Here is a 17,204-nt window from a genome sequence, read left to right as displayed (position 1 = left end):
ACCCTGAAGATAGACTGGCAGAAGCCCCCATGAGTTGGCAGAAGGCCTTCCAAAACCTTGAGGCGAACTGGGGACCTCTGTCAGAAACCATATCTTGAGGAATGCCGAAGACTCGGAACACATGATTAATTACCAACTCAGCCGTTTCCTTGGCAGAAGGTAACTTAGTCAGAGGGACGAACCTGGCCGCCTTTGAAAACCTGTCGATTATGACTAGGATAGTAGTATTGCCATGGGATGGAGGAAGTCCAGTAATAAAGTCCAATGAGATATGGGACCAGGGTCTGTGGGGAACAGGTAAAGGGTGAAGGAGTCCTTGAGGGCGGAGGTGAGAAGATTTGCCCTGGCAGCACACGGGACAGGCATTGACGAAAGTGGCAACGTCTTCTCTTATGGTAGGCCACCAGAACTTACGCTGGATGAACTCCAAGGTGCGACCTACGCCCGGATGACAGGTGAGGCGAGAGGAGTGCCCCCACAGAAGGACCTGAGTCCTCACTGCCTTGGGGACAAACAACCGATTGGCAGGACCTCCTTTCGGGTCCGGTTCGCTAGCTTGAGCACGTCTCATGGTATCCTCAACTTGCCACGAGATCGGAGCCACAATCTTAGCAGCAGGAAGGACAGGCATGTCCGTGTCATCTCGAATGGCAGGAGCGTAGACTCGGGACAGGGCATCCGGTTTGAGATTCTTCGACCCGGGCCGATAGGTGAGGATAAACTGGAATCGATTGAAGAAAAGAGACCATCTAGCTTGTCTAGAGTTCAACCGCTTCGCCTGCTGGATATACTCCAGATTTTTGTGGTCCGTAAGCACTTGAAACGGGTGAGAAGCCCCCTCGAGCCAGTGTCTCCATTCCTTCAATGCCATCTTAACCGCTAGGAGTTCACAATCCCCCACATCGTAGTTCCTCTCAGTCGGGGTAAGCCGGTGTGAGAAGAAAGCGCACGGATGAAGCTTCTTGTCTTCACCCCTCTGAGACAGGACAGCTCCAACACCAACCTCTGATGCGTCTACCTCCACCACAAATGGTTCATCCGTAGTCGGTAGTATCAGGATGGGAGCAGAGAGAACGCGCTGCTTGAGTCCTTGGAAGGCCGTCTCAGCTTCTCTTCCCCACAAAAACCTTGCATTGCCACCCTTGGTTAAAGCTGAGAGAGGAGCTGCCACCAAGCTGAAGTTCTTGATGAACTTGTGTTAGAAGTTTGTGAAGCCCAGGAAACGCTGAACTTCCTTAACGGATTTGGGGGTGGGCCAATCCGCTACCGCCCCTACCTTCCTGGGGTCCATTTGGACTCGACCGGGTTCCACTACAAATCCCAGGAATTGTACTCGGGATGAATGGAATTCACATTTTTCCGGCTTAACGTACAGATGGCTGTCCAGGAGGCGTTTGAGTACTTGTCAATGCTTAGTGTGTTCTTGAAGGGAGCTCGAAAAGATGAGGATGTCATCCAAGTAAACGAACACAAATATGTTAAGCATATCCCTAAGCACATCGTTTATGAGCGCTTGGAACACCGCTGGGGCGTTGGTCAGGCCGAAGGGCATCACCAAGTATTCATAGTGACCAGTAGGCGTGTTGAAAGCGGTCTTCCACTCGTCACCAGGTCTGATCCGCACAAGATGGTATGCGTTCCGCAGGTCAAGCTTAGTGAAAACAACTGCTTCCTGGAGCAGCTCGAAGGCTGTGGCCATAAGGGGTAGCGGGTAACGGTTACGGACGGTTATGGCATTGAGTCCCCGGTAGTCGATGCAAGGACGTAATCCACCGTCTTTCTTGGCCACAAAGAAAAACCCTGCTCCCGCCGGGGAGGTGGATGGACGCATGAGGCCTGCTTCCAGAGCGTCCTTGATGTAGGTATCCATAGCAGCTCGTTCGGGTGGAGATAGGGAAAAGATCCGACCCCTGGGGGGCAAGTGCCCGGAAACAGGTCGATGGGGCAATCGTAAGGTCTATGGGGTGGTAGCATGGTGGCCCTCTGTTTGCTAAACACCAGTTTGAGGTCATGGTAACACTCGGGAACTCGGGTCAGGTCGATGGATTCTAAAGACTCGGGAGTAGAACTCGGGAATTCTGGAAAATACAAGTAGCTTGGCACGTAGGACCCCACTGCTTGATAGTGCCCACAGACCAGTCGATGTGAGGGTTATGGCTGTGAAGCCAGGGGTATCCAAGGACGAGAGGGAACTCGGAACAGGAGATCAAATGAAAGTTCATCAATTCCTGGTGTTGTGAAACTGAAAGTCGCAAGGAGGTAGTGACATGAGTGACAAGTCCAGATCCCAAAGGGCTTCCATCCAATGTAGTGACCCTCATGGGTTCACTTAGAGGTTCAGAGGGAACGCCATTCTCCTTCGCCCAGACACCATCCATGAAGTTACCTGCGGCTCCAGAGTCTACCAAGGCTTGAAGGTGAAGCTTGTGGTTGTCCCAGGAGAGGGTGACTGGAATGAGCAGACGGGAGTTGGACGGATGGGAGGAGGTTATGTTTCCCGTTACAGTTCCCCCGGTCTGTACGGGACAGAGCGTTTCCCTGGAGCCCGGGACACGTGGAACGGAAATGGCCCGGTTTGCCGCAATATAGACAGCGTCGCTCCTCATCCGGCGGTCTCTCTCAGCCTGGGAGATGCGTCCAATCTGCATGGGTTCCGATGGAGCCAGCGAGGATAAAGGTGGGGACTCGGAGCTGGGACTGATAGGGGCTAGAGGTCTACGGTTGAGTTCTCTCTCTCTCAGACGCTGGTCAATGCGTGAGGCCAACTTGATCAGGGACTCGAGATTGTCCGGTGGTTCCCGAGTGGCCAGTTCATCTTGGATAGTGTCGGAAAGGCCTTTCAGAAAGCACACCGTGAGCGCCTCGTTGTTCCAGCCACTTGCTGCTGCCACCGTGCGGAACTGGATGGCATAGTCCGTCACGCTGCGCCAACCTTGGTGGAGAGTCAGGAGCTGTTTGGCTGAGTCAGAACCACTGCTTGGGCCTTGAAACACTCGTTTGAATTCCTCAGCAAAGGCAGAGTACCTTGCAAAGAAGGGCACCTATTGGTAGATGTATAAACAAATATATATTAAATATCCCATGGTGAAGTTATTAATTACACTTTGGATGGTGTATCAATACACCCAGTCACTACAGATACAGGACTCCTTCGTAACTAAGTTGCCGTAGAGGAAAGAAACCACTCAGGGATTTCACCATGAGGCCGATGGTGACTTTAAAACAGTTACAAAGTTTAATGGCTCTGAAAGAAAAAAACTGTGGATGGATCAACAACATTATAGTTACTCCCCAATATTATCCAAATTATCCAAAAAAATATTAAAAATAATGTATCCTGTTTAAAACAAGGCATTAAAGTAATACTGCAAAAAAAATGTGACAAAGAAATTAACTTTTTGTCCTGAATACAAAGTGTTAGGTTTGGGGCAAATCCAATACAACACATCACTGAGTACCACTCTCCATATTTTCAAGCATGTTGTTGGCTGCATCATCTTATCAAATCAAATCAAATTTATTTATATAGCCCTTCGTACATCAGCTGATATCTCAAAGTGCTGTACAGAAACCCAGCCTAAAACCCCAAACAGCAAACAATGCAGGTGTTGAAGCACGTTGGCTAGGAAAAACTCCCTAGAAAGCCCAAAACCTAGGAAGAAACCTAGAGAGGAACCAGGCTATGAGGGGTGGCCAGTCCTCTTCTGGCTGTGCCGGGTGGAGATTATAACAGAACATGGCCAAGATGTTCAAATGTTCATAAATGACCAGCATGGTCAAATAATAGGTCTGGTACAGGTAGCACGTCCGGTGAACAGGTCAGGATTCCATAGCCGCAGGCAGAACAGTTGAAACTGGAGCAGCAGCACGGCCAGGTGGACTGGGGACAGCAAGGAGTCATCATGCCAGGTAGTCCTGAGTTTTTTGGAAACAGTTCGGAATGGCTTCGGGAAGATGTATACCATGAGGATTAAGCGTGATCAGAAAATGGCTGATTGCCAGACACCTGATAGATTCTACTTTCATTCACTCCCACAACACAGTAGAAGTCTCATTCAAATTTCTATAGATGGTTGACATCTAGTGAAACCCCTAGGCAGTGCAACATCATTAATATCTCAAGGGGATTTCATTGTGAACTGTGGTGAATACATACAAAGCTCAGATTTCTCACTTCCTGTTTTGATTTCTCCTCTGGATTTTGCCTGCCAAATGAGTTCTGTTATACTCACAGACGTCATTCAAACAGTTTTAGAAACTTTATAGTGTTTTCTATCCAATACTAATAATAATATGCATATAGTAGCAACTGAGACTGAGGAGCAGGCCGTTTACTTTGGACAACTTATTCATCCAAGCTACTCAATACTGCCCCCCAGCCATAAGAAGTTAAGAGGTGGGGATCATACAAGAGTAATAAAGGCCCAGTGCACAAATTTTGAGGGATTTTTTTTCTGATTTATCATGGGGTGCTGCAGCACCCTCAACACCCCAACTTCCCGTGGCACTGCAGCTCTGAGAATTAGCAATGTTCCTACTAAGGTTCTAACGGTGAACTTAACCTTAAGATGCATTTGGGAAACTGGGCCCAGGGCCGCCAGTTCACTGATGGATGGGAGGAGAGAGGGAAGAGAGGTGATTAGATAGCTGTGCTTATCATCCCTTCATCGAGAGAGAGAGAGAGAGAGAGAGAGAGAGAGAGAGAGGGGGGGGGAGAAAGCTTCAATAAAAACGAGAAACACAAAGAGAAGGAAGAATGAGGATGAGCAGAAGAGAATAATAAGGGAGGGAGGGAGGGAGGGAGGGAGGGAGGGAGGGAGGGAGGGAGGGAGGGAGGGAGGGAGGGAGGGAGGGAGGGAGGGAGGGAGGGGAGGGAGGGAGGGAGGGAGGGAGGGAGGGAGGGAGGGAGGGAGGGAGAAAAAGAGAAGAAGTTTGTTGAGATTCTGGCAGCGACACTATCATTTCAATACATCAGGACAATGAATGAGGCTTTCAGCGAGCTGTAATAAGAATTTGATAAATCATGAGACCAGAATTAACCAGACGTCACAACAATGAGACTCCTCTGATGGATGGAGGGAGGGCCACGGCACAGATTACTCATAGAGGAAGAGAGGAGAGTGGGAAGGAGAAGGGGAGGAGAGGAGGATGCATTGGATCCAGCAAGGTCAAAACAGGGTCTGAGAGAGAGGAAAGGAGATGTGCCAGGCAAAGAGAGGGGAGAAGAAAGGGAGATAGGGATGGGAAAAGAGAGAGAAAAGAGGTAACTGACTGCAACTGAGAAGATATAGGAGGACAGAGATAAGAAAGGTGAGGCAGTGAGAAATAAAGAGAGGAAGAGAGGGGGTGAGGGAGTGGACACTATGGGAGGCAGACATTATATCTGCCATATCTCTGGTAATGATCTTTGTAGTACTACAGTTATCACAGAACAGTTTATCTCTCACTCCCCTCTCCCTCCACCTCCCTCCCTCTTTCCTTCCTTCCTTCCCTCCCTCTCTCCAGCCCTCCTCTCTCTCAGTCTGGATCATATCTATTTATTTAACCTTTATTTAAGTAGGCAAGCCAGTTAAGAACAAATTCTTATTTACAATGACGGCCTACCTGGCTGAGGGATGTTTATTTAATGAGTGCAGTCTGGAGGGGGTAATGGAATCTGCCCTAACACCATTAACCATGAGGCTTATCAGCTCTGCTCTGCATGGGGACACACGTCAGCACACTGCACCCCTTCGTTCTCTACACCAGTGTTCTCTACACCACTCCAGTCCTCCAGTACCCCCAACAAAACACATTTTATTGTAGCCCTGGACAAGCACACCTGATTCAACTAATCATCAAGCTCTCAATCAGTTAAATCAGGTGTTTTTGTTCGGGGCTACATCAAAAATGTGGCCGCTAACACAGTTCTGGGATCAGATTACCCATGTAACTGCAGCCTAACCCTGAGTGTGAGGTTTTACAAAAAAGTGGTAAAAAGCTAAAAGTGACTAGAGAACAGTACTAAAGGGGTAACTGTTTATATGTTGTTGTTGCTCAGTTGAAATGGAGGACAGTCTTGTGATAAAGGGTTAGGAGGACTAGAATAAGTTATGGTTAGTATTAGTTCAAGTACAAGTTATAGTTTACTTGCCATATTCCAGTTCAAGTTTATTGGCCATACCCAAGTTACATTTTGCCATATATAGTAACTACATTGGAAATAGAGGTCTCCCATTAAAACAGCCTTACATTAGAGAGGTCTGATGATGGCTACACAGCCATGTAAATGAGCAGAGAGTTCTCATCAGTCATCCTGCCAGTCTCTCAGTCCCATTAGAATTAGGACCATAATTGGCCCATGTATCCTCAGGCTACTGACTCTTCTCCTCTCTGATAGAACTACTTACTGCCCTACTCAGCCCAGCCACTCAACACTACACTACTGTGTGTGTGTGTGTGTGTGTGTGTGTGTGTGTGTGTGTGTGTGTGTGTGTGTGTGTGTGTGTGTGTGTGTGTGTGTGTGTGTGTGTGTGTGTGTGTGTGTGTGTGTGTGTGTGTGTGTGTGTGTGTGTGTGTGAGCTGGGTTGGACTGGTGTGCGTGATGTCATATGATCTGATTTGTTGTGTTCACCACAGGACTGTGTACTGGAGATCAGAAGGATCCCACTCCCTTTGTGATCAAGTGAATCCCAGACATGCCACACTTTAATACTATTAGTAAATTAGCCAAGCTGAACAGAATGAGACAATGCATGGCTTCATGACCTTCTATAGAAATACTGTACCCTGGACACAACGTCTGAGTGGGACAAACAAGCAAATAGAGAAGAGAAGATGTCTCTCATAAGATGTCTCTCATATGAAGCTCACTGGGATACTAATGGTCCTTATGAGAGTACAACATCACAACAATATAAATGGTTTTAATATTATAATTTTGAACATATATGTTGTGCCATTCTTCTTAGTACATGTACTCACCCTTCACCCCCTCCGTATCCCCTCTTCTCACCTCACCCCTTCACCTCACTATATCTCTTGCACTCTCTGTATCTCTGTAGGGGCCTAGTTGTAACAGACAAAGAGTTGAGTTAACCTATTGAGAGCCACAGTCCATTTTGGACTTCTAACTCCTTTTAAACAGTGTTTTTGATCAGTTGTACCGTTGGATTAGTCTATTTCCTCTGCGTCTGCTGATACTAACCAATAGTCTGTGATTAATGAGGGCTGAGTTAGAGCGGTGTTTGTGAGACAAGGGCAGGTCCCGAAGGGGTCTGGGGATGGTTCTTCTCACAAAAACGTCTGAAGAGTCCAAATGGGTTGAGCTAAAAACTACTATGACCCATCTATGAAAACCTGAGACTCTCACGAGCACACACGTACTGCTCTATGACTCTCAGAAGCCACACAAGAGTTGTTCGAAGGTAAGGGGTTCCTCTACATAGAAGATCGTAGGAAATTCCAGGACATTTTGTCTATAATACTGTAATAAGCTCACATACTTTCACTGACGAGTAAGATATTAATTTCTCATAGATCAAATCATTTCTGTAGTCTTATAAATACATTTCTATCAGGTTTTTGCTTACCTTATTGGTTTGACATTAGTTAATAAAACTCATTAATGCAACTGTTTGTCAAGTAGTTTTGTGTTCTACTTGTAACCCTGGTTGTCCTGAAAAATAAAATGGTCAAATACATCAATGTGATGCACAATATGAGGGCAGAATGAGCATATTAATAAAACGAGTGAATTTCAACTTGTTTTGCTGTGGGAAGCCTGGTTACAATGGAGGAAAACAGGTCGGATAAATGGTGCTGTAATGGGACAGAGAGGATCATACAAACTAGGGACGAGTGGGGTCACCACTGAACCCAGCACCCCATCAGTAACCACCAACATTACAGAGAGAGAGAGAGAGGAGAGAGAGGAGAGAGAGAGAGAGAGAGATATTGGCAGGTGTGTGATTGGGTTGGTTGGTTTAATGATTGACAGCCAGGCCTTAGAGGTCAGTAGTTAAGTGATCCATTGAGTCTCAGAGGTACTGATTGACATCTGCTAATTACTTCATTGTCTCAGTGTTCTTTAATTAGACTGTGGGTGAATCTCAAGTCTCAATACTCCTCTCTCTGAAGTCTGCACTTGCTTGCTCATGGGGCGGTAGTGTAGCCTAGTGGTTAGGGTGTTGGACTAGTAACCGGAAGGTTGCAAGTTCAAACTCACAAGGTGCAAATCTGTCATTCTGCCCCTGAACAGGCAGTTAACCCACTGTTCCTTGGCTGTCAAGAACAAATTCTTATTTTCAATAACTGACTTGCCTAGTTAAATAAAGGTTAAAAAAAAATATATATATATATTGGATTGGACTAAGCTGAAGGACCTAGAGGGAGTGTCCAAAGGAAGTGTAAAAAATGTTGCACGTAGTACCTGAACATGTATTAAATAATATAAATATGTACAGTATCGCCATCTCAACCACCTGTATGGTGTGAGCACCCTTTGGATTATATTTAGTTTTTTACCCTTTGCCTTGTACTATATAGCTTAGGCGCAGACTGACACTCATTTTCTCTGTAATTGAGAAGAACAAGGCTAAGAGAGAGCTGTCGTCTCAGTGTGTCTGTAGGCTGGCGTTGACAGACACAGAGACACACACACACACACACAGTCACAGAGCGCTGGCTCCTCACAATTCCATCATTAAGGGACACATACACACTAGTGCGCACACAAACACACACTGCGCACCAGCTAAAATAATTTTGTGACCTTGAGATTTGAATCATATTCTACCTGACATGTGGCCTTCGCTCCAATTCTTTTACCCTCCATCCCTCTCCCTCTTTCCAGCGCGCTCCTTCATCCTCATCCAACTTTCATGCTGTCAAACAGGATGTTTCTCCTCTCTCGCTTAGTGTCACAGACTCTTGTGGAGGTTGTCTCCCGGGGGTCTGAGAGGGAGGACGAATAGGGCCGGGAGCCATTGATGTTCTGACACCCACACACACCTCTGATACACTAATGTCCTCCTCCTACTCCGTACATCACTAATTTGGCATGTGGTTCACTAAGGAGCATTAACTGAATCAATTAGTTCATGTAAAAGTGGATCTTATTCTGAGACTGTGTGGTTATGATAATATCCTGAGAAGGAGTGTGTAATTGAAGTGAGCTGTCTGTTCATCGGGGGATGGATCCATGGCCAAACATTGGACAGTGACGTTTCTATAAAGCAAAACATAATTTCTCTCTTCTGTTGGCACTAGTCCAGTTTGTGGAACACTGGTGTGAAATTGTTAGCCAATGTCACCACCTGGTGGACAAAGACTAAGCTCAACACTTTGGCAGAAAAAAAGCAACATCTATGACACAAGTGTGCACACTCTTTAATCAGTAAAATAAGTAATGTAAAGGATGGGAGGGAGCGAAGCTAAGAAATAGAAAAAGTTGATTTTCAGAGAAGACTGTCTATTCTCAAAGTCAATAAATGTATTAATCTACACTACAAACAAACAAAAAGACAACAAACCATTATGTTATTCTGTAACTACGGGCACAAATGTAAATGTTCTACTCGACAGTGAATTAGATCACTACACACCAGAAAGTTCTTATTCATTATACACCACTTATAAATGCACACACACATGCAAAGGGGATTCAATCAGATGGCATTCATTTACAGACACACACATAAGCCTCACACACGTTTGTCATTTGATTAACTCAATGACTTGATATTACATTCAGATGCTACTTCTCTGCAGAGTAGCTAATTTTATCAAGCACCTGCGGTTTGATACATAGAAGTCATGTAATAGCGTGAATTAACACAAATCCATGTTAGCTGCAATGGAAGGGACAAAGGGTAACTTTGGGAGAAAAGTTTGCAAACAGTGATATAAAAAATACAATTCTTGGCCATCAGTAGCACTCTTTCACATCTCTTCTTTCCATCTCTCAAAATGTCCCCCCCCCCAATTCTCTCTCTAAAAACTGGTCCCCCTTCACCTCCCTCTATCTAAAAACAATGCTCTAGACTTTCATAATTCCCAGAACTATTAACTAACAGATCCTCCAGTGATTTCTCATGGGACAGTTGCCTGTGGAACTTTTTATTTGGGAAGGGAGGTCTCTGATGAAGACTTGCAACCCCCCCTACCTGTCCCCCTCCCACTCCGGTGCGTCTCGGCGTTCCATCACAGTATTCCGTCTGTCCTCCGTGCTGGTGACCATACTGGAAGCGGATGCGGAGCTCTCCGACGCGACAGCGAGGCAGGATGTCTGGGATCCACTCGATCACAAAGGGAGTGGGATCCTTCTGATCCGCTGTACACAGTCCTGTGGTGAACACAACAAATCAGATCATATGACATCACACATAGCAGTCCAGCCCAGCTCTCTCTCACACACACACTGACCGACTTGTAGAAAGGTGCGTAGCTCCAGGGGTCGTATGGCCTGGGATCTGTCCGTCCGGCTGTAGCCCTCAGTGGGGTGAGGATGAAGAGGCTCAGGGCAGCGGAACGGAGAGTAGGAACCATCACTGTTCTTCACAAAACTCTGGGTCAACTCCAGGGGCAGCTAGACAGACAGAGGAAGACAGAGAGTGGGAGAAGGATGCATGGTGAGATAGAAAGTCACAGAGTGACTAAGACCAAAACATACCAACACCCTGTGGTAAATACATGACACGAGCAGTCTGAAGACCATGTGAGTGGATGAGATGAAGGAGGGAGATGGGGAGGGGTGAAGAAGAGGGAGCTGACCTCTGGGGTGTCGAAGATGCGTTTCACCTGCATCAGGTTGGTGATGTGCCAGGTGTACTTGGGGAAGGAGCCATGGTGCAGATCATCTTTCCTTACAAACGCTGACCAAAGAAAACAAAACGATAAGACAACAAAACATGTTTCCCTTGTAACTCAGCCTAAAACTGGTTTTTACTTTAGTGTTAAGGTTTACCTGTAGTTGCATTAGGGTTAGTCTCGTGAGGCCATCTTTCCAAATCTCATCTTGATGACTCAAATATTGGAAGTCTGGAGAACTTCAGTATTGGATTTTGCATTTGAATGGGAGTGCTGGCTGTTAAAGCTCGCATTTGATTGTCTCAGAGTAGAAATTCAAATTAGTTGTTTTTTCCTAGTTTTGATTGTGCCTCTTTTCCTACAGGTTAGACAACATTTTAGTAGCCTATTCTGCCTCTTTTCCTACCGGTTAGACAACATTTTAGTAGCCTATTCTGCCTTCTTTTTTGTATCGTATGCTAGTTAGCTTGTTGCAAGTCAGAAAATGTTTTAGAAACATAACCTCTGTTTGGAGCTCCACCCAATCAAAATGTTTGATTGATTTGATAGGTGGCAATGTGTCACTGGCATTCATCTAGACTCCACCGTATTTTTGTCATCTTTCGGCTGATAAGTTCCCCAGGAGTTCGGAACAATGTAAATAAAGCCTGGGTGTCCGAGGCAGTTAGGGTTAGAGTGGGCTCATTTGTAGCGTTATACAGTGAGCTCCAAAAGTATTGGGACAGTGACAATTTTTTGTTGTTGTTTTGGTTCTGTACTCCAGCATTTTAAATGACACAATGACTATGAGGTTAAGTGCAGACTGTCAGCTTTAATTTGAAGGTATTTTCATCCATATGGTGGGAAACAGTTTAGAAATTATGACACTTTTGGTACATACTGCCCCCATTTCAGGGGACCAAAAGTATTGGTACCCTCAAATTAAAGCTGACAGTCTGAACATTAACCTCATAGTCATTGTGTCATTTAAAATCCAAAGTGCTGAAGTACAGAACTAAAACAACAACAACAAACAAGGGTCACTGTCCCAGTACTTTTGGAGCTCACTATAGTTGAATTCAGGATGGCGTTGGGTTGTGGTTAGGTTTAAGGGTTACCTGAGGTAGCATTAGGCAGCCGTCTCTTCTTGGAACCCAGGGACAGACGATACTGCAGGGCGTTGAAGAACACATGGGGGATGTGGAACACCAGAGGCTCCGGCTGACCTGGAGAAAACAACATCTTTATCATCATCATCAATTAGACAAACACAGAGGCACGGAGGGCTGTGTGTGTGTGTGTTACCATCAAACTGGTAGTGCATGGTCAAGTGGATCCTCTCTGTAACGCTGGCTAGCCACTGCTGGAACCCCAGGGTCACCAGGCTCTCATCCACAGGCTGACTGCTCCCTGACACACACACACACACACACACACAAGTCATAATCAATTAAAAGAGATAGAATAATATAATATGACCTTTTAATGCTCAAGAATATGTGGTTTATTGGATACCGTTAAAGGGCAGAAAGGCAGTGAAAAAGGCCGTGAGAGACAGAGAGTACACAGCGGCAGAATACCTGACCACTGTGACTGACCCAAAATTAAGGAAAGCTTTGACTATGTACAGACTCAGTGAGCATAGCCTTGCTATTGAGAAAGGCCGCCGTAGGCAGACATGGCTCTCAAGAGAAGACAGGCTATGTGCTCACTGCCCACAAAATGAGGTGGAAACTGAGCTGCACTTCCTAACCTCCTGCCCAATGTATGACCATATTAGAGAGACATATTTCCCTCAGATTACACAGATCCACAAAGAATTCGAAAACAAATCCAATTTTGAAAAACTCCCATATCTACTGGGTGAAATTCCACAGTGTGCCATCAGAGCAGCAAGATTTGTGACCTGTTGCCACGAGAAAAGGGCAACCAGTGAAGAACACACACCATTGTAAATACAACCCATATCTATGCTTATTTATTTTATCTTGTGTCCTTTACCATTTGTACATTGTTAAAACACTGTATATATATACATATAATATGACATTTGTAATGTCTTTATTGTTTTGAAACTTCTGTATGTGTGATGTTTACTGTTAATTTTTATTGTTTATTTCACTTTATATATTCACTTTATATATTATCTACCTCACTTGCTTTGGCAATGTTAACACATGTTTCCCATGCCAATAAAGCCCTTGAATTGAATTGACAGAAAGGGAGGACAGATGGACAGGACAGAGGCAGTGATTAAGACACAGGGAGACAGAGAGAAAGGAGGCAGGCAGGCTGCACCTGCGTTCTTGAGCCCAATAGAAACAGGAGCACAACGACCAGGAGGTTTCCTCTGACAAGGCCTCCTCTACCCATCCTACCCCTACCCACCCTACAGGACATACAGCTGAATGGAGGGAGGAGAGAGAAGGAAGGAGGGACTTAAAGGGGAACATTAAGAAGAAAGAAGTGACAGAGGAAAAAGAGGATAGATGATAACAGAGAAGGACAGATCGAGAGAAAAAAATTGTGCTCAGGCAGATTTCAAAGAACATAAATAATATCCTATTTTCATGATGAGGCACTCGCACTTCTATTGGATGAACAGTGTGATTGACAGGGCAGCTCACCAATGAGGTGCTCTTCCAGACGGAGTCTCTTGGTTTTGTGAGCGGTGATTGGTTCAGGCAGCTGAGGTGGGCTGGAGCCACAGAGGACTGTGCAGTCAGCATTCTGTTGTACACCTGTAGTACAGATGACAACAGGGTATCCTACAGGTACTGCAGTGAACACATACATACACCATGAAATATTACACAAAGATCACACACATCAATCCCTCTCCTAGGGACCTACCATTGGAGCTGTAGTTGAGGAAACCTGTGAACTCTGAGGCCAGTTTCTCGTCGCTGGTGAAGGCGCAAACACAGGCATAGAAGTGGAGGCAGAGGTATGGAGCTGTAGGGCCAGCATCAGTACCAGGCCGAGAGGTGGAGTCAGGTAAGACACCAGAGGAGACGCCACCTGAGGACCCTCTCACCTCCCCATCCCCATTCTGGGAGGTTTCCACGGCCACTCTTCCCCCTGCCGTACCTCCTCTGACACCCCCTTGACAGGAACACTGAAACACAGCCCCCTCTCTGACCTTCCCCTTCCCCTTCCCCCCAACAGCAGACCCCCCTGCACCTACAGTTAGGTGCAGCAGCCCCAGAGGATGGCTTGGTCCACTGTGACATTTCACCACCAGAGTATCTTTGTTCACCCGCTGAACCAGGGGTCCCGGGGACTCAGTAGCCAACCTCCAGAGCTCTTCCCTGGCCTCGGCTGAGGCCTGAAGCCCCTCCAGGATAGAGCTCTTCAGGGGGAGAGGGGTGGCCTGCACCTGGCACTCCATGGCCTGCTTCACGTGGACACAGGGAGTGACGGAGTTAGACAAGCCATGCTTGGAGGGGGGGTTGGTCAGAACAGCTGCCTGCTGCGACTGGCTCTGGCCTGATCTTTGACCGTTGGCATGGCGGCAGGTGGGCAGGAAGCAGCGGCCCATGTTGACCCGGGTCAGCAGAGTCGCCCCTTCACTCGTGGCAATGGCCGTATCCGTGGGGACAAGCTCTATGAACCCCCGCTGTGTTGCAGCCGCTCCCACCCCTCTCACTCGCTGACAGACAGAGAACACCTGCGCACCTCCACCTGAGGATTCACCACATCTTCCTTCATCTCCCTCTTCATCTTCCCCTCCTCCGTCAATCACCACCCGCACCACCTCCATTGCTCCTCTCTTGGCCCCTCTGCCTCCCCCCACAGCCCCCCCATCTCTGAAGACAATTCCACAAGCCTTGTTCTTGCAGCTGAGCCCACGGGTGCCGTTGAAAACGCCACACTGGGGACACTTCCTGATGCCTCGTAGGGTGGGCTTGCCCAGATTGGACAGAAAGGAGGGGTTGGTGCTGGTAGCAGTCTTCTTGCTACTCTCTCTCTGCTTTGAGCAAAGGTTGTGGGGTGTAGGGGCAACCACTGCAGGAGGTGAGGTTACTGCCACACCAGACTCCATTTGGTCAGCCGGTCTCCACTGGCAGTTGGCCTGAAGTCTGGAAGACAGAGTTGGTCTGAAAAGAGAACAGATACAACCTGATCTAAATTTCAGCAAGTAGATATTACTGTAATCAATGTGATCAAAAAATAACTTAGGCCATAATGCAATCTTTTGTTTCTAGTCAAGCCTTTGTAGGTCTTTTTCGCGTTTCCTTATGTAATCAGAAATAAGTGGGGTGTTTTTAATACAGAGTATAACAAATAATTGATCATAAAAAAACGGTTAATTTTCAACACATGTAACTTTGATAAGAAAGGAATAGAAAATACAATTTATGTAGGATGACATTGTTCCTGAGGTGAACAATAACGGTGCGTAAAATGCGTCCATAATTATACCATACGCATTGCAATCTACTGCTCCACGCCTGTGTTTGAACCATGATTGGTTACAGCTGAATGCATACCTGTGTTTTTTTCACTACCTATAATCCTGGTGCTGTATGGTCGCTCCAGTTTTCATACACAAACCTCCTCTTCTCCTCGACCGTCGCCATTCCTCCTTACATCCGTGTCTCCGCATTGCGCCTGTAACGAGCATCCTGATTGGGTAGGGTGTTGGACAATGACTTATACATAAAGTAGATGTATAATTCACCGCACGTCCATCTTGGTACTCCCCCATGGTTGTAAAATAGGAATGGCGTATTTTTGAAAGCACTAACTCCACAGATAGAACAATGAGCAAGTAATAGATCTTTGCTAACTCCACAAAGGTTCACTGGACAAAGCCTATGCGGAAATGAATGGTGTTGTTGGATATATGCTGAAAATAAATGTGGTGGTAAAAACAGGTTTAAACCATACTCTCATGGAACTAGGATTACTATAGAACGTCGGTTATGTAATAATAACCCCAACATGTCCGTTTTTTCAGTGGACGATTAGGAGGGGATTAGTTTTACCAAACTGCCCTGTAATTTCGGGGTGTTTTCTCATTCTCAATTGACCATTATGACGGAAACTCAGAGGCTCTTCTAGGTGTGAAGATATTTCAAATGTCTAGGGATAACCTAATATTGGCTTAATGGCCTTCAATTCGGAGAAAGTCAAAAATAAAAATCAATAATAACCATAAACGGTAACCTATGCAGACCTGACGTATTTAGCAATGTATCAATTTATTGGCACAATATCGTCCACTTTATATTTTTTAAGTATGGCACTAGAAAGGTTTATATGTGACTAAACAGATCATTCATCTGTAGGCTAGTGCTCCCCATGTTCATACCCAAACTGGGTTCAGCACCAGTTAAACTCTGTAATAATCCCTAAAAACACAGGGATGACGATTCGCCCGGGATAAATATTATCAGAAGAACTTGGAGTTTGCCGAAAAACAGGTTTTTACAGCTGGGGTAATAACCTTCCTGACAAATAAAAATGACTGACATAGCAGTTCGGACAAAACTAAATTAGGGATGTGGTGATTCGTGCTCGTGGACATAAATACATTACCTGAGCTCCCCAGTAAAATGTGTTCTGTCCGAATATGGCTTTATAGAATCTTACACATTTTGTTCTAGGATAATCTTCATCAGATGTCAACTTTTTGTTAATTTCGAAGCATTTATGCAATTTAAAAAAGCGCATAAAGGCTTTATAATTCAAAAAGGTCAGGTTCATTTGACATCTCATAGAACAAAAGGTATATAATCTCTTAACCTCAGACCTTATTTTCGGCATTTATCCCCAAAACCCTATTCTTTCCCCATTCATTGTTCGCTGAATGAACCAGAGGTAACTAATTTCCGGGTTTTAGGACTACAAACTGGCGAGCTCTACAGAATTGCATTTAATGACATTGTTTTTTGCCACGTTTATTCTATTACAGACACCTTCATTCAAATGCTTTTAAGTTGTGAGCTATACATACAAATATAAAAGTCTTTAAAGTATATATGTTTTTGGTCAATGTTAGTTTTTGTTGTTGTCATTCTGCCCCTGAACAAGGCAGTTAACCCACTGTTCCTAGGCAGTCATTGTAAATACGAATTTGTTCTCAAAGGACTTGCCTAGTTAAATAAAAGGTCAAATTAAAAAATGCATTCCTATGGGAGGACTGCTCCTACTGGGGAGTGCAAATATGGCTGACCAGTGGCTTCAAAGCCACTCAAATAGTCACTACATAGCATCAGCAATACAATGTTTGTTGCCACGTTCACATGCTATTCAGATCTAGATAGCAAGTCGGAAATGTCCAAGTTATCTGGTTGGCGTGTTCAACCAGTTAGTAAATCGGATATTTCCGACTAGCAAGTGAAGGCAGCGTATACACATTACTGGTGTTGGTCACAGGGCCGAGATGAAAGGCCTTTTCAGAGAAGAGAATCAAGTGACATGTAGTTTCT

At 45.5% G+C, this 17,204-nt stretch overlaps 1 protein-coding gene across 3 annotated transcripts; it reads right to left on the bottom strand.

Moving 5' to 3' along the window:
• Positions 1–9,346: 9,346 nt before the first annotated feature.
• c28h2orf42 (chromosome 28 C2orf42 homolog) lies at positions 9,347–15,363 on the bottom strand. Of its 3 annotated transcripts, none has more exons than XM_064943002.1 (8): positions 15,261–15,363; positions 13,621–14,867; positions 13,395–13,508; positions 12,073–12,177; positions 11,886–11,993; positions 10,753–10,853; positions 10,405–10,567; positions 9,347–10,324 (listed from the first exon to the last, which is right to left on the bottom strand). In XM_064943002.1, the coding sequence occupies exons 2-8, from the start codon at positions 14,810–14,812 to the stop codon at positions 10,005–10,007; spliced, it is 2,103 nt and encodes a 700-aa protein (XP_064799074.1). In that variant the 5' UTR covers positions 14,813–14,867; positions 15,261–15,363; the 3' UTR covers positions 9,347–10,004. The 3 variants fall into 3 exon arrangements, with proteins under 3 accessions (XP_064799074.1, XP_064799076.1, XP_064799075.1); XM_064943004.1 differs by having other exon boundaries at positions 10,780–10,853; XM_064943003.1 differs by having other exon boundaries at positions 13,621–14,849.
• Between the last annotated feature and the right edge of the window lie 1,841 nt (positions 15,364–17,204).

Source organism: Oncorhynchus masou, chromosome 28 (assembly GCF_036934945.1).
Source record: "Oncorhynchus masou masou isolate Uvic2021 chromosome 28, UVic_Omas_1.1, whole genome shotgun sequence".
NCBI classification, from domain to species: Eukaryota; Metazoa; Chordata; class Actinopteri; order Salmoniformes; family Salmonidae; genus Oncorhynchus; species Oncorhynchus masou.
Note: the sequence above shows the minus strand (reverse complement) of the source record. Positions and strands in the feature narration are given on the sequence as shown.